The sequence below is a fragment of the Notolepis coatsorum genome, assembly GCF_963971535.1.
Source record: "Notolepis coatsorum genome assembly, chromosome: 19".
In the NCBI taxonomy this organism is placed as follows: domain Eukaryota; kingdom Metazoa; phylum Chordata; class Actinopteri; order Aulopiformes; family Paralepididae; genus Notolepis; species Notolepis coatsorum.
Window position 1 is genome coordinate 88,249,905 of NC_140183.1, and position 22,771 is coordinate 88,272,675.

The 22,771-nt window shown below is 44.5% G+C and overlaps 1 protein-coding gene and 1 pseudogene across 3 annotated transcripts in view; both read left to right on the plus strand.

Moving 5' to 3' along the window:
- Nucleotides 1-3,974, plus strand: part of LOC311246620 (gamma-enolase-like) — a 6,725-nt pseudogene extending 2,751 nt beyond the window's left edge. The window contains exons 5-9 of the transcript in view: nucleotides 291-365; nucleotides 1,872-1,996; nucleotides 2,397-2,505; nucleotides 3,620-3,678; nucleotides 3,905-3,974. The product of the transcript in view is annotated as a gamma-enolase-like (transcript). The remainder of the gene's footprint in view (nucleotides 1-290; nucleotides 366-1,871; nucleotides 1,997-2,396; nucleotides 2,506-3,619; nucleotides 3,679-3,904) is intronic.
- A 2,339-nt stretch (nucleotides 3,975-6,313) lies between these two features.
- Nucleotides 6,314-22,771, plus strand: part of atn1 (atrophin 1) — a 29,858-nt gene continuing 13,400 nt past the window's right edge. For both annotated transcript variants that reach the window (XM_084336939.1, XM_084336940.1), the window contains exons 1-2: nucleotides 6,314-6,533; nucleotides 12,236-12,370. In XM_084336939.1, coding sequence (XP_084193065.1) covers nucleotides 12,344-12,370 — 27 coding nt within the window. In that variant the 5' untranslated portion in view covers nucleotides 6,314-6,533; nucleotides 12,236-12,343. The remainder of the gene's footprint in view (nucleotides 6,534-12,235; nucleotides 12,371-22,771) is intronic.

Sequence of the window (22,771 nt, forward strand, 5' to 3'; positions counted from 1 at the left end):
CACATGGGCGCTGTTAAAGAGGTTTTAATTATGTGCTACAGTGCCACATTTGGCAAGATGGGAGCAACACTGATGTAGCTCTTTACCCCATCAATGGTGCGCTCCCTCCTTGTTTCTGCGTGTGTGTATGTGACGAAAGAGACGCCTTGTAGAGGCATAACGGCCCTTGTGGTCCATTGGTCTCTTAGTCAACTGGTTAAGAACGGGGGCTGTCCTACAGGTCGTAAAATGCGCACAGACAGACACACACACACACTAACAGTATCCTCCTCCATCTCCCCTGCCGTCAGTGGTGTCCATTGAAGATCCATTTGACCAGGATGACTGGCCAGCATGACCCAGTTCACAGCCTCAGTAGGCATCCAGTAAGATACAATAAGAATCCTCTTGATTTTGGTGACCCCATGACCTTTCCTCCCGTCGGGCTGTTCTGGGATATACCCACTGTCGGCCACCGGGTATATCTAGTTATAGATCATATGTTCTACACAGCTGATTTAGCTCAGAAAAATACAAATTATAATTTCTTTTTTTTATCTACTTTTTCTCCCCATTTTTTCTTTCTTTCTCCCATCCCAATTTCGTATTGTCCAATTCTACCCTCCCTGTCTCGAACGTTGCTAGACCATGCCTCCCACTGGTCGGCTGCAGTGAGGACCAAGCCTTGCATCACGTGTCCCCTCCGGTACACGAGGAGGCAGCCGTCGCATCTTTTCACCTGTACAGCGAGATCTCTCAGCGGCGAGGAGTAACGCGTGGGAGGCTCACGCTGCCCCCGTTGCTTCCTGATTCTGCTGTACAGGCGCACCAACCGACCTGTAGGAGTCGCTGTCCACAACGTCGATCCCCACCCACCGCTTTCCCACCCCTAACACTGCCAATTGTATTAGTATGAACGACCAGCAAGCCGGAAGCAACGCCGAGAGCTGGGCTCGAACCCAGCATCCCCTGCGTTAGTGGCGAGCGCCTTGCCCACTGCGCCACTTAGCCGCCCTAATACACATTTATTTCAAAGTCGTACACACTATTCCAGCTTGATCCTGCAATGATTTCATATACATCCGGCTGATCAGCATGTGTTGTGTTCAAAACGAATGCCGCTACTGGCAATCAAAGCATCAGAAACGACCCCCCCCCCCCTTTCATGCATTCATGATGAAATATAATACCTATTATATACATTTGATTTGGAAATAGTAGCGTGTCCAGGGATGAAACGCCAATGCTTTTAGCAGAATTCACGTATAGTGCCCTATTACTCAGCTTTCCAGGAATTAGCCCGGATCACTCCGAAACTATACTTATATTCACCACGGGATAACGTGTGAATGTATACATGAAAGAATTTATTCTTTTTTGCATGTGCGACGGAAGATACTGACTGTCAAATGACCATAGTATTGTGTCCCTAGCTATAATATAGAATATAGATATATAGCTCTACAAACAAGGTGACGCACCCCTATCTTTAAAGCGTGGCCCAGCTAGAACAGGATGAGGGAAATGGCCGGCGCAGAATGAGTTAAAGGGATACAATTTTTTTTTATTTATTACAAGTCAGTCCATCCACACAAAGTGCTTCCACTAGTGTTTTATTTTTTATGACATTAGAAACAGAAAATGTCAGCATGTGATTATAGCATCATGCTAATCATGCTAGTGCAAATCACCAGGGAAAGTGAAGCATCCTAAACTGTATTGTTGTGCGACACTTGTGAAGTAGATTTTTCCTACATGATGGATACAAAGTGACTGCCACATTATAGTGACGCATATTGAAAGGACACGGATCCCCCTGAGATGACTGCTCTTGTGGAGCATAATGGATGTCAGTTTTCCCTCAAATTCTCCGTGTTGTGCTAATGGTCTAGGTGGTGGGGGACGACCTGACTGTCACTAACCCACGCAGGATAGAGCGTGCCCTGGAGGAGAAAGCCTGCAACTGTCTGCTGCTCAAAGTGAACCAGATTGGTTCAGTCACAGAGTCCATCAAGGCGTGAGTTCAAGCATGCTGTGTGTGTATGTACGTGTATGTGTGTGTGTGTGTGTGTGTGTGTGTGTGTGTGTGTGTGTGATTGATTGATTGATTGAAAACTTTATTAACAGATTGCAGAATGGGTACAATACAGTACAGCTCAATACACACAATTGTTAAGGGGATGCAGGCAGACCAGAGAAAGACTTTCATCTTGTTTACATCAGGGTCCCCCATTTTCAATTCATCATAATGAATTGTGTGCATGTGTGTGTGCGTGTGTGTGCGCGCACGTGTGTGTGTGTGTGTGTGTGTGTGTGTGCGTGCGTGTGGGTGTGTATTTGTTACTGAATTCAGACGCACGTTGTCTTATTTTCCTACTATATTGTGAGTGGTACTGCTGCCCCCTTGTGGCTGCCAGGTGTAAGCTGGCCCAGGAGAACGGCTGGGGGGTGATGGTGAGCCACCGCTCTGGAGAGACGGAGGACACGTTCATAGCTGACCTGGTGGTGGGTCTGTGCACTGGACAGGTAATAATAACCAGCAATTCACACTTTTTTAGAACTGTATATAGTAGGAGTGTAACGGTACACAAAAACCACAGTACGGTACGTACATCGGTTTTGAAGTCAAGGTTCGGTACAGGTTTTCGGTACAGTGGGGGAAAGTTTGGTTTCCATGTTCCACTCAGGGGTGATGTAGTGTGCAGTAACTAATTGTACTTGTAGGGCTGTCGACGAATATTCTATATTTGAAATTAATATTAGATTGTGAAAAAAACAGCCCCCGGTGGGTGGTCGTTATCGTTAGTGGTTAACATACCGTTGTATTTGTTCGGTACACTATACACAGCCATTCGGTATGGTACGGTACACACTGAAACGGTTCGGTACGGATACGTGTACCTTTACACCCCTAGTAATAGTCATCTTTATTTTCTTCTATGCTAAATGTATTGTATTGCACTGCACACTTTTTAGAACTGTATATAGTAATCTTTATTTTAGTCATCTTGTTTTATTCTATGCTAAATGTATTGTATTTTTTATGATTGGAAGCTGCTGTGGTCGAGGGACCACAATAAATAAATGTTCACTCTTCTTGCTGTAAAGTACTGAAATAAGTGACAATAAAGGAATCTGAATCTGAATACACATGCAGTGCTCTCTACCATCTACACACTATATACCGTTATCGAATATTGTTACATAAAAAGTTACAGTAGTTACTGTATATACAGTATGTGTGTGGTAACTTTATATTCTACATTTATATTCTACTAACTCTATTAACCGTATTCACACAGCAGACTATATTTTACTCTTATGTCATGCTGAGGTTTGGGATTCCTTCCCAAGGGTGGAAAGGAATCCCAACCTGAGCACGATAAAATGGCCGCCATGTGAATTATGGTCAATTCTATTCTGCAATTCAATCCAATTCAAAGATACTTTATTGGCATGGCTGTCGAAAATGAACAATATTGATAAAATGGTCTAAAGTTATATATTATGTTTTGGTCTTAAATAGAATGTGTTTTTGAAGGTTCCAGATACTATAAGAACCAGATCCTTACATGCATTATAAGCATGTGTTAGTGGTGTAGTTGGTTTCCTCCTGTGTGATACTCTGTGTCTCCATCAGATCAAGACCGGAGCTCCCTGTCGATCAGAGCGCCTGGCTAAATACAATCAATTGATGAGGTTGGTGCTTCACTCGCACTGTAAATGTATACGGTAAAGTTGGCTTTAACGTGACATATATAGTATAATACTGTACATATCCATAGATTCTGGTACCTTAGTAACTATATTTTCTCTCCTTTACTTTTCTTTTTTCCCCTTGTTTTTTTCCCACTCTCTTCCTGCTTTTATTTTCTTTTTTTCATCCATATTATCTCTCTGTCTTTCACATCTCTCTCCCTCCCAGGATTGAGGAGGAGTTGGGTGACCAAGCCCGCTTTGCTGGCCACAACTTCCGCAACCCCAGTGCCCTTTGAGTGCCCACGGCAGCGGCATGCAAATGCGCACACGCACACACACACCTACACTTATACACACACACCTACACACACACACACACACACACACACACACCTACACACACACACACACACACACACACACACCTACACACACACACACACACACACACACACACACACACACACACACACACACACACCTACACTTATACACACACACCTACACACACACACACACACACACACACACACACACACACACACACACACACCTACACACACCTACACACACACACACACACACACACACACACACACACACACACACACACACACACACGAATACACACATTTTGTGGCCGCAACTGACAGAAACTTAGCTGACAGATAATCACTCCCCCCTCTCAAAGAAAGAAAAAAGCTAGAAGACACAGAGAAATTAATTAGGATAAATTAGCTTTGAAATCAAAACGAAATGTGTCCACTGCATAGTTGATATATTGACGTGAGGCTGTAATAGACTGTTGAGCTAATTGGCTAGAGCTGACTGCAGCAAAAACTTTGTACCAACCCTGGTGGAACAATCAGCCTCCTCTCAGCAGCACAGAGCAGCACTTTCCCTCGTTAATTTCTCTCTCCTCCTGCCTTGTTGTTCTGAGTTTCTTTCCCCAGCGGTGTTTGTATATTGTTCTTGTTACCTGTGAAAACAAAATGCCCGTCAAAACCTTCAGTAACTTGTCGTAGAATTACGTCTGTTACTTCTTCAGTATAAGGTAAAAAGAAATATATATACTCAATAAAGTGATGGAGACGTGATGTTAAAACTGTCTGTGTTTTTTTTGTTTGGCAGCTTTTCCTCTTTCTTTTAAGCGATTTGAATCCACTTGACCTTATGCAAATCCATTGATTTGATTTCCAGTGGAATAAAAAATGATTGATTTCATAAAATCGATGTAATAAGATTAGATAGAGCTTATTGAGTGGACAGCAACATTTTGAATGACATGGATTGAAAATGCAATAGAGATCTTGGCTGTTCCAGGCTAAATTAACTAATCAATCACGCTACTTACATTATAACATATAGGGCCTGGTATTTATATTCTGCTCCATCACACCGATCAAGAAAGCATGCACCCTAGAGTGCGCCCCCCCTCACAATTTGCTAACAATGTGTCGGTTGTTGCTACATTGTAAATACATTGTTGCAGATTAATCATCAACTGCATGTTACAAAATGTAGCAGCAGAGGGAGCTGCGAGCAGTATTCCAGTCGAGTGAAGGAAGGTAGCGCGCAGGCGCACTCTGACAATCGTCAACACGGTTGCTATGGTTACTACACAATAGGAGACGGGACAGGGGGCTGTGTGAAGGGGAGAGAGACCGACAGGAGAAGGGAGGAGGTTTGCAGAGCCGCTTCACTGGACACACACCGTTGCAAGCTTTCCCAGACTTATAGCCTCGTCTAGAGAAGAGAGACAGAGAGAGAGAGGGAGAGAGAGAGAGAGAGGGAGAGAGAGAGAGAGGGAGAGAGAGAGAGAGAGAGAGAGAGAGAGAGAGAGAGAGAGAGAGAGAGAGAGGGAGAGAGAGAGAGAGAGGGAGAGAGAGGGCGGTGAAAAGAAACACTATATGGTGAAATTGTTGCATTTATTGTTAGGTTGTAATTGGATTGTTGCAAGATATTTGAAAATGTAGACCAAATGTATGTATGTATATATATGCTTTTTTAAATACATTTCCTGTAACAATTGTTATGTTCATTACTATTAGATTACATATAGCATTGCTGTAGTAGTAATCCACCTCTTGGATCATGAAACATAGTCCCAGGCCAGCATTGTGCTAAAGCACTGGCCTATATAAGAACAAAGCCTGGGCCTATGTGTCCTATGTCTTGTTAAAGAAGCAGGGCCTTGCCTCAGCTAAGGTGACTCTGGAGGGAGAAGACTAGGCAACAGGAAAACCTCTCTCTCTTCTTGATCCCCTCCCTCCTTGGAGTTCTGGCCCTCTCTCTGCGCCTCTTCTTCCTTCTCCCTCCTTCTCCCCTTCTCTGCGAGCTCCCCCTCTTTCCTTATGCAAATCACGCCCTCTTCTCTCTCTCTCTCTCTCTCTCTCTCTCTCTCTCTCTCTCTCTCTCTCACCCGACGTGCATCCCTCTCGCTCACCCCTCCGTTAAAATTGTGACTGTATACCGACGGCAAAAAAAGTGCAAGTCGTCTTGGAGGAGGAAGGGGGGGAGTGGGGGAAAGAGAGAGAGAGAGAGAGAGAGAGAGAGAAAAAGAGGGGAGAAGGGGGTGGGGAAGAGAGGCGATCGCGTCGCATCAATTTGTACAGTCTTCAGTGTGGCACCCCGTTTTCCTGCAACGACTTGAAAGAGAATTTTATTCTGCATTATTTGCGGAACCGTTACAATATGATCCAGCGGCTCCAGCCTCTGTCTATAGGAGCGTGCGCTTCTTCTACGTGCGTGTGTCAACGTGCACTATAAGACGAGAAACAGAGAGGAGGAAAAAGAAGGGAGACAGAGAGAGACAGAGAGAGAGAGAGGGGGACACGCATCGCTGGATATTATAGGTAAGGAGGAGAAGGAAAATGGATGCTTAGTCTATATATTTGTGGCTGTTCTTGTTGGCCACGTTTTGTGTTTTCCCTCCCCTTTCTTTTGTGCGTTAATGCTCGTGCGTTATGGCTAATTTATGCCCCGGTAATAATGAATGTAAGAATGTTACAACGCGCGCCGCGCACTCGCATTCCAACGAGAAAGGGAGTCGGTGCCCATTCGCCATTCTATATATCGACATTCTTCTTTCAGGATCATGTTGTGGAATATAAACTGAATCATATTGAGATGAGATCGCATCCATTCTCGTCGTGGTCATGTGTGTGCTATTGAACACGGGCTAATATTCCTGTCGTATAGGTGGACTATAGGCGTTCTTTACCAGAGCTGTGGCCGGGTTCCTCTGCATGTGTATCAATAACATTCGCAGGAAGAAAGAAGAAAGAATCGTTGCGGTGCCTCTGCTTGTCGGTGATGTAAGGCTGTAAGCAGTGCAACTGCATGCTGCTGTGCATCACATGCAGTAGTCGATTTGTTTATAATGCATTGTGTGTGTGTGTGTGTGTGTGTGTGTGTGTGAGAGAGAGAGAGACTAGAGCCGTTGTATGTTATTGCTGTGTTTGCGGTTCTATTTGTTTATGGCCTATAGCCAGAGACCAGCCAATGAACCCATAGGCTAATAGCGGCCACCTGTAACTAAGATGCTCTTGTATCCAGTAGCCCATCATCTACTCACACTAGCAACCTATATTAGCCATCCCTGACTCAGATTTGGTATGTAATATAGTAGATCATTGTCTGTGTTGATTGTAGCCCACTATAGGCTATACAGAACCTACGGTCTCAGGAAGGGTTCACCTTATAACATTGCAATATAAATGCAAGGTGCACAATAAGTGCTACACACAGGTATTCCATGTAAAGTAGAATAAAATTGTGTATGAACCCTAGGTAGTAGTTTCTACATATTTAATGATTGATTGAATCAGTCCCTGCAGAATGCACTAATAATTAATGCATAGCCAACTGTAGTAGAGCTGCCAAAGGGTTTACTGGAGTCTGTCTGCTATGAATCAAAACACTCAAACTAATAAAAATCAGTTAATAGCTATTTACAGCATGCTTAGTGGAGTATGCATGCACATTTGCTGCACTAAGTGCTTAGCTAAATATATCTTTTTATTCCATCCAGTGTGCAAGGGCACTATTTTGATCCTCATTCACTATAAATGAGAATTATTTTCACCATAGTGAAATGTATGTATTCAATGTATGTTATTATCAGACACACCAGAATGTATTAAGGGCCCGTGTTATAACATGGTATAGTCCATTGTCCTTATATGGCGGCTTTGGAAAACTGGTCTGCATGATTCTGATGACCACAGTTCATGCAGGTTAACCACTTAGTGTCTGTGGGTTTAGGAGGAGGACTGCTGTGATGAAGGTGGAAGGGGGTGTGGCTCAGCTTCTCACTGGAGGTGTTGTTGAGGTTCACTATCCTGCAGAACTGGATGTGTTGTTGAGGCTCACTATCCTGCAGAACTGGATGTGTTGTTGAGGTTCACTATCCTGCAGAACCGGAGGTGTTGTTGAGGTTCACTATCCTGCAGAACTGGAGGTGTTGTTGAGGTTCACTATCCTGCAGAACTGGATGTGTTGTTGAGGCTCACTATCCTGCAGACCTGGAGGTGTTGTTGAGGCTCACTATCCTGCAGAACTGGAGGTGTTGTTGAGGTTCACTATCCTGCAGAACTGGAGGTGTTGTTGAGGCTCACTATCCTGCAGAACTGGAGGTGTTGTTGAGGTTCACTATCCTGCAGAACTGGAGGTGTTGTTGAGGTTCACTATCCTCCTGCAGAACCGGAGGTGTTGTTGAGGTTCACTATCCTGCAGAACTGGAGGTGTTGTTGAGGTTCACTATCCTGCAGAACTGGAGGTGTTGTTGAGGTTCACTATCCTGCAGAACTGGATGTGTTGTTGAGGTTCACTATCCTGCAGAACTGGAGGTGTTGTTGAGGTTCACTATCCTGCAGAACTGGAGGTGTTGTTGAGGTTCACTATCCTGCAGAACTGGAGGTGTTGTTGAGGTTCACTATCCTGCAGAACTGGATGTGTTGTTGAGGCTCACTATCCTGCAGAACTGGATGTGTTGTTGAGGCTCACTATCCTGCAGAACTGGAGGTGTTGTTGAGGTTCACTATCCTGCAGAACTGGAGGTGTTGTTGAGGTTCACTATCCTCCTGCAGAACTGGAGGTGTTGTTGAGGTTCACTATCCTGCAGAACTGGAGGTGTTGTTGAGGTTCACTATCCTGCAGAACTGGAGGTGTTGTTGAGGTTCACTATCCTGCAGAACTGGAGGTGTTGTTGAGGCTCACTATCCTGCAGAACTGGAGGTGTTGTTGAGGTTCACTATCCTGCAGAACCGGAGGTGTTGTTGAGGTTCACTATCCTGCAGAACTGGAGGTGTTGTTGAGGTTCACTATCCTCCTGCAGAACTGGAGGTGTTGTTGAGGTCCACTATCCTGCAGAACTGGATGTGTTGTTGAGGCTCACTATCCTGCAGACCTGGAGGTGTTGTTGAGGCTCACTATCCTGCAGAACTGGAGGTGTTGTTGAGGTTCACTATCCTGCAGAACTGGAGGTGTTGTTGAGGTTCACTATCCTCCTGCAGAACCGGAGGTGTTGTTGAGGTTCACTATCCTGCAGAACTGGAGGTGTTGTTGAGGCTCACTATCCTGCAGAACTGGAGGTGTTGTTGAGGTTCACTATCCTGCAGAACTGGAGGTGTTGTTGAGGTTCACTATCCTGCAGAACTGGATGTGTTGTTGAGGTTCACTATCCTCCTGCAGAACTGGAGGTGTTGTTGAGGCTCACTATCCTGCAGACCTGGAGGTGTTGTTGAGGCTCACTATCCTGCAGAACTGGAGGTGTTGTTGAGGCTCACTATCCTGCAGAACTGGAGGTGTTGTTGAGGCTCACTATCCTGCAGAACTGGAGGTGTTGTTGAGGCTCACTATCCTGCAGAACTGGAGGTGTTGTTGAGGTTCACTATCCTGCAGAACTGGAGGTGTTGTTGAGGTTCACTATCCTGCAGAACTGGAGGTGTTGTTGAGGTTCACTATCCTCCTGCAGAACTGGAGGTGTTGTTGAGGTCCACTATCCTGCAGAACTGGATGTGTTGTTGAGGCTCACTATCCTGCAGACCTGGAGGTGTTGTTGAGGCTCACTATCCTCCTGCAGAACTGGAGGTGTTGTTGAGGCTCACTATCCTGCAGAACTGGATGTGTTGTTGAGGCTCACTATCCTGCAGAACTGGATGTGTTGTTGAGGCTCACTATCCTGCAGAACTGGAGGTGTTGTTGAGGTTCACTATCCTGCAGAACTGGAGGTGTTGTTGAGGTTCACTATCCTCCTGCAGAACCGGAGGTGTTGTTGAGGTTCACTATCCTGCAGAACTGGAGGTGTTGTTGAGGTTCACTATCCTCCTGCAGACTTCTGAAAGGACCTTACACCTCAACACTCCCCTGGTCCAACTTTGAAACCGGTTACATGCACTATTCTGGTATTAGGTATCGAACCGATACCAGGCAAAAATTGGTATCAGAGAATTTCCCTGATCCATGAATCTGCTACCAAGAGAGCCATTTCAAACATGTCAGATATTAAAGGAAAGCAACTTGTCTTTCTGCATTTTAGACACACGTAGAAGCATCTTAGATCTCTCTAATTATTTATCTAATTATCAATCATTTTCCTCAAACAAATAACCCCATATGAAGTACAGCTAGGTAATGTACTTCCAGGAAACATTCAAGAACTGTTCTTTGATAGAGACAAGAGGGGGGTTATAATCTGAGGGGAGAACTCAATTTAAAAGTCCTTAGTGTACGCACGACCATGAGAAGACACTGCATCTCCATATGTGGAGTGAAACTGTGGAACAGTCTGAATGTGGTGCTAAAGAAATGTCCAAACATGAGACAATTCAAACTGAATTATAAGGAAATTATTTTCACGAGGTACAAAGATGAGGAAAGGATTTGACATTCACGGGTGTTTACATTTTTATTTTATTTCTTTCATGTTTTACATATATAATATATATATATTTGTTTGCATATATATATATATATATATATTTGTTTTGTAATGTTTCAAATTAGTACACTCATTTGAGTAGTGGAAAAGGGGTAGGATTACATAAGTGTACTTCCTACGAATCCTACTCCTTTTCGAACATGTAAATTATGTTTTGTTTTGGTTTATTTTTTTATATTTTTTTCATTTCATAGAGATCAATGATTTGTTTTGATTTTATATTGTTTGTATTTACATGTTCGAAATAAAGATTTCAAATCAAAATCAAATGGTCTAAGCCAAGTCTATGGTTCAGCAAAAGTAATTCTTCCTGTGCCCCAAGACAGTCCAGTCAGTATTTGTGACCACCACTCTTCTAAAGCTAGAGATGAGAGAGAGAACCCTCCAATCTGTGATGTAATGGACCTGTCTCAAACCCTGCCCTCTTTTCTTGATCCTCCAATCACAACTGTCGCTTACCTCGGACAAACCAAGTTTGTCCGAGGTAAGCGACAGTTGTGATTGGAGGATCAAGAAAAGAGGGCAGGCTTTGAGACAGGTCTATTGGAATGTAAAATCTGAGGCTGCTCCATAGACAATGAACAGGGCTTGGATTTTGTGAAGCTATACAATGTCTGTGTGAGCCCTTACACCCAAACTATGTTTATATTCCACCATTGCTAGAAGGTCTGAACCAGAGGAAAAACCCCATTTGGGTGTAAGAGCTCACACAAACGTTGTATTGCTCCATAAAGTCAGAGTTCCATTCATCGTCTATGGAGAAGCCCCGGCAGATTTTACATCCCAGTTACATCAGCGATTGCGAGGGTTCTCTCTCTGATTTCTAGCTTTAGGAGAGAGAGTGGTGTGTGTGTTTACAAATACTGACTGAACTGTCCTGGGGCACAGGAAGAACACATGTGAATTCTGGGTGGCACCACCCTTTGAAGTTCAGCATTCAGAATTGGTATCAGCAGTGTGAGAAGGGATATCGGTGCATCACTATTAACCACATGTGTCTGTGGCTGTGGGCTGCTGTGGTAAAGACATAGATGAGCCTGTTTAATGGTATGTTTGTTAAGGCTCCACTAAAATGAATTCTTAGTCAACTAATAGTCACCAGATTTGATCGACAGATCTGTAAAATTCCCCTCACGCAGAATGACCTCTTTAAATCTAGTGCTCACTTGAGATGTGCTCCTTGTTTTCCTGGAAATAACGACTTGAAAAAAGAGAAGAAAAAAGTAACAAGTCTTGTTCAACTAATCAACTTGGAGTGCGGAGCCCTGGCGGGTTTGAACACCTTTGAATCACGCTATCGGTCCAGTTGTGTTGACAAAAGTGTGGAAGGCAGCGTATATTTTAATCTAAATCTAAACCAACACACTCTTGCAGTCATTCACAGTTGTACTCTCGGATGGCTTTTATAAATATGCATAGTTCTTGATCTTCACAATCAGTCTGCACTAGGCTGTTATACAGATGGGACACGCAATGTCTTTTTTGTTTGTTTTCTAAATAATTGCATCCTGAACTACAGCTCTCTTGCAACAGACATATGTCTCAGCGGGACAGCTCTGTAGTTAAAGATTGGGTAATAATACCCCCTCTGTGTTGGCTCTTTCTCTCCCACAGGTTCTGGTAGCTCCCATGCTGTAGCTCTGCCAACACAGTACGAGACAACCACCAGTTCACTCCCAGCAATGGCATGTCTTTCGAAATGGACAGTGTGAGCGGGAAACGATGAAAACACGAACACACAAAGAATCGGTAAGAACTACTAGTTCTGGCCTGGCCTGACCTTAAGTCGATCTCCCACAATGACATAATATATATATATATTTTCTCTGCTTTGTTACCAAAAGGAGCATTGGCATCGCAAGGTAAACAGTTGTACATATGGACAGGCTGGTGGAGGAGGTTACTTTAAGTCGAACACAAGGCAAACTATTCCACTGGCTGTTGAAAGGGGAGAATTGTGTCTGGCGTAAGAAAGCTGACGCCATGTTTATGGTTCTCGGTTCTACTCGTCCACTTGTTTGTCCTCTCACTCTCTTGTCTTTGTGCTGCTATGCCCACTTACAGTATCCCCCCTCCCCTTATTTCACTTGAGTAGAACTTGTCAAAATGAATTTAGTCTTATCCTGCCGTCAGCAGCACCACAACTCCTCTCAGGTGTCAGGCTCCTCGTTCACTTCCATTCATTTTGAGGACCATGTGTAAATATCATACTTCTTTTTTTTTAATCCACTTTTTCTCCCCATTTTTCTGTTTTTCTCCCATCCCAATTTCGTATTTCCAATTCTTCCCCTCCCCTGTCTTGAACATTGCTAGACTATGCCTCCCACTGGTCGGCTGTAGTGAGGATAGAAGCCTTGCATCACGTGTCCCCTCCGGTACACGAGGAGGCAGCCTGTCGCATCTTTTCACCGCAGCAGCTCGAACTCTCAGTGGCGAGGAGTAACGCGGGGGAGGCTCACGCTGCCCCCGCTACTTCCTGTTTCCGCCGCACCGGCGTCACCCAACCGACCTGTAGGAATCGCTGTCCACAACGTCCAATCCCCACCCACCGGCTTTCCCACCCTCTAACACTTGCCAATTGTATTAGTATGACGGCCGGCCAAGCCGGTAGCAACGCCGAGAGCTGGGCTCGATACCAGCATCTCCGGCGTTAGTGGCGAGCGCCTTGCCCACTGCGCCACTCAGCCGCCATAAATATCATACTTCTGAAGTATGAATCTTTCTTCCAGCAAGGCAGCATGTAACCATAGTAACCACTCCCCGAACATGTAACCATGGTAACCACTCCCCGAACATGCCACGCAAGGCAAAGATACACAGCAACTCAAACCTATAATAAATTGACCGGATCTGCTTTTATTTTACAAAGGTAATAAATCTGTAAAGACACATCAAATACAAAAAACAAACACGTACCTTTGACTCTGTTTTATTGAAATCTGCACAGCAATAGTTTGTTCATACTTAATAAGTATGATAAGTATATAAGTAGTATGATATTGGGGGGCGGCTGACCGGGTAGTGTAGAGGTCTAAGCACTTGCCTAGTACCAACCCGGGTTCAATTCCCAGCAGCGGTACCTCAGGCTTGGTCAGTCGTCCCTATGAACACAATTGGCAGTGTTCGTGGGTGGGAAGCCGGTGGGCTATAAGTCCTGCTCGTTGCAACAGCGACTCCTAGTCCAGGTCGATCGGGGCGCCTGTTCAGCAGGGAGGGGATCTGAGGGAGAACCTAGTGTGAACCCCCTCACGCGTTACGTTCCCCCAGTGAAACTCCTCGCTGTCAGGTGAAAAGAAGCGACTGGCGACTCCACATGTATTGGAGGAGACACGTGGTCGTGGTAGTCTACACCCTCCCCAGACCGACAGAGGAGACATGTGGTATAGTCTCTACACCCTCCCCAGACCGACAGAGGAGACATGTGGTATAGTCTACACCCTCCCCAGACCGACAGAGGAGACATGTCGTAGTCTACACCCTCCCCAGGCCGACAGAGGAGACATGTGGTAGTCTACACCCTCCCCAGACCGACAGAGGAGACATGTGGTAGTCTACACCCTTCCCAGACTGACAGAGGAGACATGTGGTAGTCTACACCCTCCCCAGACTGACAGAGGAGACATGTGGTATAGTCTCTACACCCTCCCCAGACCGACAGAGGAGACATGTGGTATAGTCTACACCCTCCCCAGACTGACAGATGAGACACGTGGTATAGTCTACACCCTCCCCAGACCGATAGAGGAGACATGTGGTATAGTCTCTACACCCTCCCCAGACCGACAGAGGAGACATGTCGTAGTCTACACCCTCCCCAGACCGACAGAGGAGACATGTGGTATAGTCTACACCAGTGGTGCCCAACCAGTCGATCGCGATCGACAGGTAGATCGCGGGCTGATTACAAGTAGATCTTGATTAATAAAATTTTATTATTAAAATTTTTTTTTTTTTTTTTTGCTAAATCAACTCTTCCTCTCCTTGTTAACAACGACAAGCAATGCTGTTTGTTATTTAAGATGAGGTCGGACTCAGCACTGACAGATTTGTGTTCATTATGCTGCTTTTATAAAGCCTCAAATGACGGCTTACAATATAAAATTTTGGCTGGTAGCTCTCGGGCTAGGTGGTAAATAAAAAAGTAGATCTTGTTCCAAAAAGGTTGGGCACCCCTGGTCTACACCCTCCCCAGACCGACAGAGGAGACATGTCGTAGTCTACACCCTCCCCAGGCCGACAGAGGAGACATGTGGTATAGTCTACACCAGTGGAGGCTGCTGACCAAATTTTTAGGTGAAGCACAAATTATTATATTATATTATATATTAAATAATATTTTTAAAACATCCCCCACTGTGTGTCAGTGGTCAGTGGACACAGATGAAAACATATTAACATTAGGTGACAGCGGACCTGACCAGATGAAAACATATTAGGTGACAGCGCACCTGACCAGATGAAATCATATTAGGTGACAGCGCACCTGACCAGATCAAAACATATTAGTTGACAGCGCACCTGATCAGATCAAAACATTTTAGGTGACAGCGCACCTGACCAGATCAAAACATATTAGGTGAAGGTGACAAGGAAGCCACAGACTCATACCCCCCCGACACTCAACTAACCGCCTCGGACAGTCCTTCATACCAGTGGCCATCAGGCTCCACAACAGTGGGCAGCGACTGCTGCCAGACATCGACCTAGAACTAATAGGAACCCAAGTAGGACAATAACACTACCTTATGCATACTGCACCTTATGTGGATACTGTGATACTGTGAATAATGAATAATGTATATTTCAGTTAGTTAGATAGTAAATTATATTGACCTATTTGTTTACACTGCTTGTGTTGTTTTCACTACCTGTACCCCCCCCCCTTCCCCCATGCTGCTATGATGCCTGAATTTCCCCAAGGGGATCAATAAAGGAATATCTTATCTTATCTTAAAAGGAAAGATGAAATTACCTACCTGGGTTCCATCCTAGAGGCAAATCTTTCCTGTGACAAAATGGGATCCAATGTAATAAAACTAAGTCAACCAACTAACTAGATTCCTGTACCGGATCTCCTCTCTGGTAAACAAGAATACCTTGAAGACTCTAACAGGAGCACTCATTCAAGGGTACTACGACTATGCTTGCACCTCATGGTACCAAAGCACCTCAAAGGCACTAAAAACAAGATTACAAACATCACAAAACAAACTGGTCAGACTACTGCTTGACCTTACTCCTAAAACCCACCTCACCCCTGTCCACTTTGACAACCTAGGATGGCTTAGAGTAGACGACAGAGTACAGCAACTTGCAATGGGCCTGGTCTACAAGATACACTACACCACTAAGATACCCATGTGCATGTCGAAATACTTCCCAAAGGTCAGTGAATACCACGACCACAACACCAGAGGGAGTTCCACAAATCATGTTCAACCCAGATAAAATAATTTAAAAAGTAAAAAAAAAAAAAAAAAAATTAAGAAAATAGTCATAACTTAGAAATGAGATTGCATAGGTCTATGAATCGATATTGCGATTCTGTTTCGATTAATTGCCCAGCCCTACAGAGTGTACAGTAAGTTAGCTTGGTGATTATCATTGTGATGTAGGCTAAGCTGGCTAGCTACTGTTAGCATACAAGCACTGTAGCCTACTTACTTTTTCATCCACAACGTTTTTTCTGATCCAGATGCATAAGTCCACTTCTTCATGTTGCTCAGTTGCTGGTTTATACTTCGGTCCTAATGTTGGCGCAAAGTTTAATTTAGCCTGACTTGACTTGTTATAGCTGTACATCTTACTAACTACTAAACAACAACTTTCTCATAGTCTCAACTTTCACATAGTCAAAACGGGTCCAGCTGCATGTCCGGAGGATAGGTTTAGCTCGGGCCAATCTCAAGTTTCTCAAGTTTCTTTATTAGTTGTCATACAGAAGTACAGAATACTTTTATACAAAATGCTTCTTTATGTTACATTTTGTATACAAGTATTCTGTACTTCTGTATGACAACTAATAAAGAAACTTGAGAAACTTGAGATTGGCCCGAGCTAAACCTATCCTCCGGACATAAGATAAGATAAGATAAGATAAGATATTCCTTTATTGATCCCCTTGGGGAAATTCAGGCATCATAGCAGCATGGGGGGGAGGGGGGGAGGGGTACAGGTAGTAAAACAACACAGTATACAGGTAGTAAAAGACAACACAGGCAGTGTAAACAATTTGATCAATATGGTCAATATAATTTACTATCTGACTAGCTGAGGAATATTCACATTATTCACTCATGAGGTGCAGTATGCATGAGGTAGTGTTATAATTTACTATCTACTGAGTATACATTAATCAAAGTACCAGGGTAGTCTACTTTGTCCCCCTTGGGTTCCTATAAGTCCCAGGTCAATGTCTGGTAGCAGTCGCTGTCGCTGCCCCCTGTTGTGGGGCCTGGAGGCTGCTAGTCGCTGCCCACTGTTGTGGAGCCTGATGGCCGCTGGTATGAAGGACTGTCCGAGGCGGTTAGTTGAGTGTCGGGGGGGGATGAGTCTGTGGCTGAACGAGCTTCTCATCTTGACTAGCTCGTCGTAGAGGGGGTGGTAGGGGTTCTCCATGATGGCATCCAGCTTCCTTATCATCCCCCTCTCTACCATCACCTCAAGTCTAGGTAGCTCGACTCCCACCACGGAGCTAGCCTTCCTCACCAGCTTGTTGAGCTTGTTGGTGTCCCTTGAGTTGATGTAGCCTCCCCAGCATGCCACAGCATAGAAGAGGATGCTGGCCACAACAGACTGGTAAAAAGACTGCAGCAGTTTGTTGCACACATTGAAGGACCTGAGTCTCCTCAGGAAGAACAGCCTGCTCTGTCCCTTCCTGTACATGCAGCTGGACCCGTTTTGACTTTGCAATGCAGCAATCTCTGATTGGATTTGCAAGGCTGCCAATCATATTCAACCTCCGTGTATTGGATGTCAAGGGCTGTCAATCAATCAACCCTCCATTCAATGGCAAGAGTTTAACTGCACAGACCGTGCTTAGATGAAGTTAATAGCCTATTTTGATTCGCTGTTATTTATTATTTATTTAACAATGGGTCACACCTGTGAAGTTTTCTTCACGAATAATTACTGCAGGCAATACTGCAGTGCAGGCCTGCTCAGAGCTGTCAATTTTGGCCATTAAATTCACTGGCATTTTTTTACAGAGGAAAACATTTATAATAAAAAAATAATAATAATAATAATAAAAAAAAAAATACATATATATATAGTTTTTTTTTAATATATATATATATATATATATATATATATATATATATAGGTATATGTAAATTAATAATAATTATGAATTATGAGTGAATTTGTGTTTCACGTGTTGTCATAGAGAAACCTCCACTGGTCTACACCCTCCCCAGACCGATAGAGGAGACATGTGGTATAGTCTCTACACCTTCCCCAGACCGATAGAGGAGACATGTGGTAGTCTACACCCTCCCCAGACCGACAGAGGAGACATGTGGTAGTCTACACCCTCCCCAGACCGACAGAGGAGACATGTGGTATAGTCTACACCCTCCCCAGACCGACAGAGGAGACATGTGGTATAGTCTACACCCTCCCCAGACCGACAGAGGAGACATGTCATAGTCTACACCCTCCCCAGACCGACAGAGGAGACATGTGGTATAGTCTCTACACCCTCCCCAGACTGACAGATGAGACATGTGGTATAGTCTACACCAGGGTTAGAAATTAACATTTTTTTTCAAGGGCTTTTTTTGCCCCCCTTAATTGATTTTCGGGGGCTTTTTTTGTATTTCGGGGGCACTGAATTTTTATGATAAACGGTAGGGGTGGGACGGTTCACAAAATGGACGGTTTGGTTCGTATCACGATTTTGGGGTCACGGTTTTCAGTTCGATATACGTTAATTTTTATAAAAAAAAATGTAACACTCAAATCTAAACATGCTTCTCATTTATTAAAAATAAAATAAAATGTTTACAGTGTTTACAGCCTTAAATAATGTTTGGCACACAAAGACCGAACTGACTGAAAAATATAGGCTACATTTGTCAAAGTATTAACTTAGTGCAAACAAACAAGATGCTCAGCCAGCACTAGACTTTCCTTTCTTTAATTAATATAAACACACAAAAACAATGTCAACCATGTTTAAATTCCCTGATTGTCAGTTCTTAATGGAAAGATTCGTTTTCTGCTTGAAATTATTATGTTTCTGTCTACATTTATTTAGACTAACATTATTTAAATATTGAGTGCAACTGTGGTGGATTACGTAATTCGGTGAGTTGGAACTATCTATGGGTTGGCGCCGGGTCCCCACGGACATTTTAGCGTGTGGCACCTTCAGCTCCGGTCACGTTAGGAGCAGTTCATAACATCAACAAGCAGCGCGAAAGCGATAATAGTCCCGGTTGGAGTTAGTAAAACACAGTTGTATGTTAGCCTTCTTGGATGTTAAATAAACGCCTATCATTGTCTTTAAACACCCCGCCTCTCAGACTCCCATTTCCTCCTCTGCTACAGTAGCTAGTAGCTACGGTGTTAGCTGTTGTTGTGAAGGGCTAGCTAGCTAACAGCTACAAACATTGTACAAACTCCTAACGCTATGGCAAGATGTGTGTAGGCCTATGTAATGTTAATGGCTATGTTTTTAAAGTCGTAATGAAGATTGATTTATATTGTGCGTGCCATTTTTACACAAACTGACTAGCACCTGGCTGGCTGCAGTGCTGCTGCTGCTGCCTGCAGCCAGTGCAGAACACCGGCTCCGCCAAATTAATTTTTTTATTTGCGCGTCATCTGAACCGTACGATACACAGACGCTCCATTACCGGATAAATATATATAATTAGTAAACTGTCGGGGGCATTAAGTGCCCCCCTTAACTGATTTTCGAGGGCATTTTGTCCATTTTCAAGGGCATTATGCCCCAAGCCCCCGTTAATTTCGAACCCTGGTCTACACCCTCCCCAGACTGACAGAGGAGACATGTGGTATAGTCTACACCCTCCCCAGACCGACAGAGGAGACATGTCGTAGTCTACACCCTCCCCAGACCTACAGAGGAGACATGTGGTATAGTCTACACCCTCCCCAGACCGACAGAGGAGACATGTCGTAGTCTACACCCTCCCCAGACCGACAGAGGAGACATGTGGTATAGTCTACACCCTCCCCAGACCGACAGAGGAGACATGTCGTAGTCTACACACCCTCCCCAGACCGACAGAGGAGACATGTGGTATAGTCTACACCCTCCCCAGACCGACAGAGGAGACATGTGGTATAGTCTACACCCTCCCCAGACCGACAGAGGAGACATGTGGTATAGTCTACACCCTCCCCAGACTGACAGATGAGACATGTGGTATAGTCTACACCCTCCCCAGACCGACAGAGGAGACATGTGGTATAGTCTACACACCCTCCCCAGACCGACAGAGGAGACATGTGGTATAGTCTACACCCTCCCCAGACTGACAGATGAGACATGTGGTATAGTCTACACCCTCCCCAGGCCGACAGAGGAGACATGTGGTATAGTCTACACCCTCCCCAGACCGACAGAGGAGACATGTGGTATAGTCTACACCCTACCCAGACCGACAGAGGAGACATGTGGTATAGTCTACACCCTCCCCAGACCGACAGAGGAGACATGTGGTATAGTCTACACCCTACCCAGACCGACAGAGGAGACATGTGGTATAGTCTACACCCTCCCCAGACCTTGGCATGCCGATTAGTTTAGTGTAGGAGTGCCCTCGGCCTCGACTGGGTAGTGGAACTTCAGAACAGAGCTAGGTTGAAACAAGGTTGAAATCTTTACCTAGGAAATGGGACACCCCTTGTTATGTCATCAGAAATTAAATAATGTAAATGACTTAGATATTTCTGTAGTTATACGTATATTTTGCATGTATTCAATTATTTGGTTTTTGCAGGGCCTAGAAACGTGGAATTGACATTTCTGGAATTAGAAATAGTTCTAGAAAATTCTGCGTTTTTCCCAGGCGGCTGGGTGGCGCAGCGGACATTGCGTTCGTCACCAACGCAAGAGACACTAGGTTCGACTCCGGCTGTCGGCGTTGCCTCCGGCTTGGGCCAGCCGTCATACTAACTCAATTGGCAGAGTCAGCGGGTGGAAGTCGATGGGTGGTAATCTGGACGTTGTGGACAGCGACTCCTACAGGTCGGTTGGGGACGCCTGCACAGCAGAGACAGGAAGTGGCGGGGGTAGTGTGAGCCTCCCACACGTTACACCTCGCCAATGAGAGTCCGCGCTGGCAGGTGAAAAGATGTGACAGGCTGCCTCCTCGTGTATTGGAGTGTAGTCTTTTACCAACGGAGTTGCAGTTCCGCGTTCGGGTTCTGCGATCTGATTGGCCACTGACATTTCTCTCTGCGCCAATCGCGTTATGCTAGTTCTGCCTCTAACAGCCTGCCGCCTGCTAGCATTATCCAAGTCCGACATCACATCAATATACTAACTAGTTATTCATATCAATCGAAATAACGTTTTGTTTTCATCTCTCTATATTAACACTTTGATCGCCATGGTTAAATTCATAATTTACCATCCCTCGCCAGCTCTATTTGTCTATGGAGAAGTTCCCCTTCTTTGCAGGGCTATAACTTTTTAAATTCTATTGCTAAATTGCCATTATTATGGCCCATTCAATGTCCTATATCTATTGTTCAGGGTGTAGCAACGATATACTTTTTCATTCACATATTCATACTAAAATATGGTCTAGACTCTAAAGTATAAGTATGTTTTTATCGTTTTATGCAGCTTTCTCCAGAACTTGATTTATAGCTCCAAATGCATTATATTGATGATCAAATACAGTTTGGTAGCGATCGTTGCCAGATGAAAAATTTCAACTGGAGGTACTTCTAGAAGTTACTACGTATCATCTGATATTGACCGGATGGGCGAGGGGGCGTTTATAATTCCGTGGGCAACGTTATACCATTCATCTAGTGTGGGTCATATGATCATCAGATCAGTTAGTATAGAATATGTTAGAAAATAACGTTGAAACTCACCGTATCTTCCTCGCGCCGTTGGACGATCAGCGTGGCGTAGACAGTTTTCGATTATGGGATGTTGATCCTGATGAACCATTTCCAGGTTGTATAATACTATATACGTTCAAATAACGTTGTTTATTGAGTTAGGGCGAGCGATTGATTATCCAGCACTTCCTGTTTGACGAGTCACTTCCTGTTGGCGATCTGCCGATCGGCCACCAGATGGCGCTCTTGAACCGCTAGAGAGTTGAGTGGAGATCAGCAGTATATCTCAGGACCCCGGAGGAGAAATATGATTTAGATCACAGATTTTTGAAATATTGACATCAAAGACGAGTTACGCCGTCTTCGGCAGAATGAGCATGGCTAGGAATGACGTCTAAACACGTCATCGGCGATTAAAGCGTTAACGTGATTCCATCAACACAACATAAATGTTCAAAACACAACTTCATTATTGCGCGATCTTGCAGTGATTTGAAGCTTATCTCTGCTCTGTTTACGTTGGGTGGACGAGCAGTGAGTTTTAATATCCTGATTATTCGGGTAGCTATAATCCGCCTAAGGTCAGGAGGTGGTCATTGCTGCATACAGAGTGTAGCCATGTGTGCTTTCGAGCTGTTTCTACTGTATCTAGGTTTGAGCAGCTGACAGGTAGCCATTCAATATCGAGCTCTTGTGGAGTGGAGTTCCATAAGAACGGCAGCCACATCAGATGACAGACGACTGGTGTTGAAACATGCCAGTTATTAGGCTACCTTCTAACGCCGGAGTGAGCACGGCATAAGAATAGCCTACCAGTAGCCTAAAAACCGCATTAGCATTCTATTTGTATGTAATATGCTCTTGCATGTGACGCGACTTTGGGCTTCATTATTCAGCCACAGGCAGGAGTCTTTAGATCACAGGCTGGTCATGCATAATCTCGCCCACCAGACTCTTCTACCGAATTGACTAGGTCATGCAAGTCAATCAATAGATTACACTTTCTGTAGGCCTAACACTCACCTACTCATTCTGTTGTGACACAACATGACATGTTAAGGTTGTCACCTTCCATGATCATGTTTGAACCAATGTGTA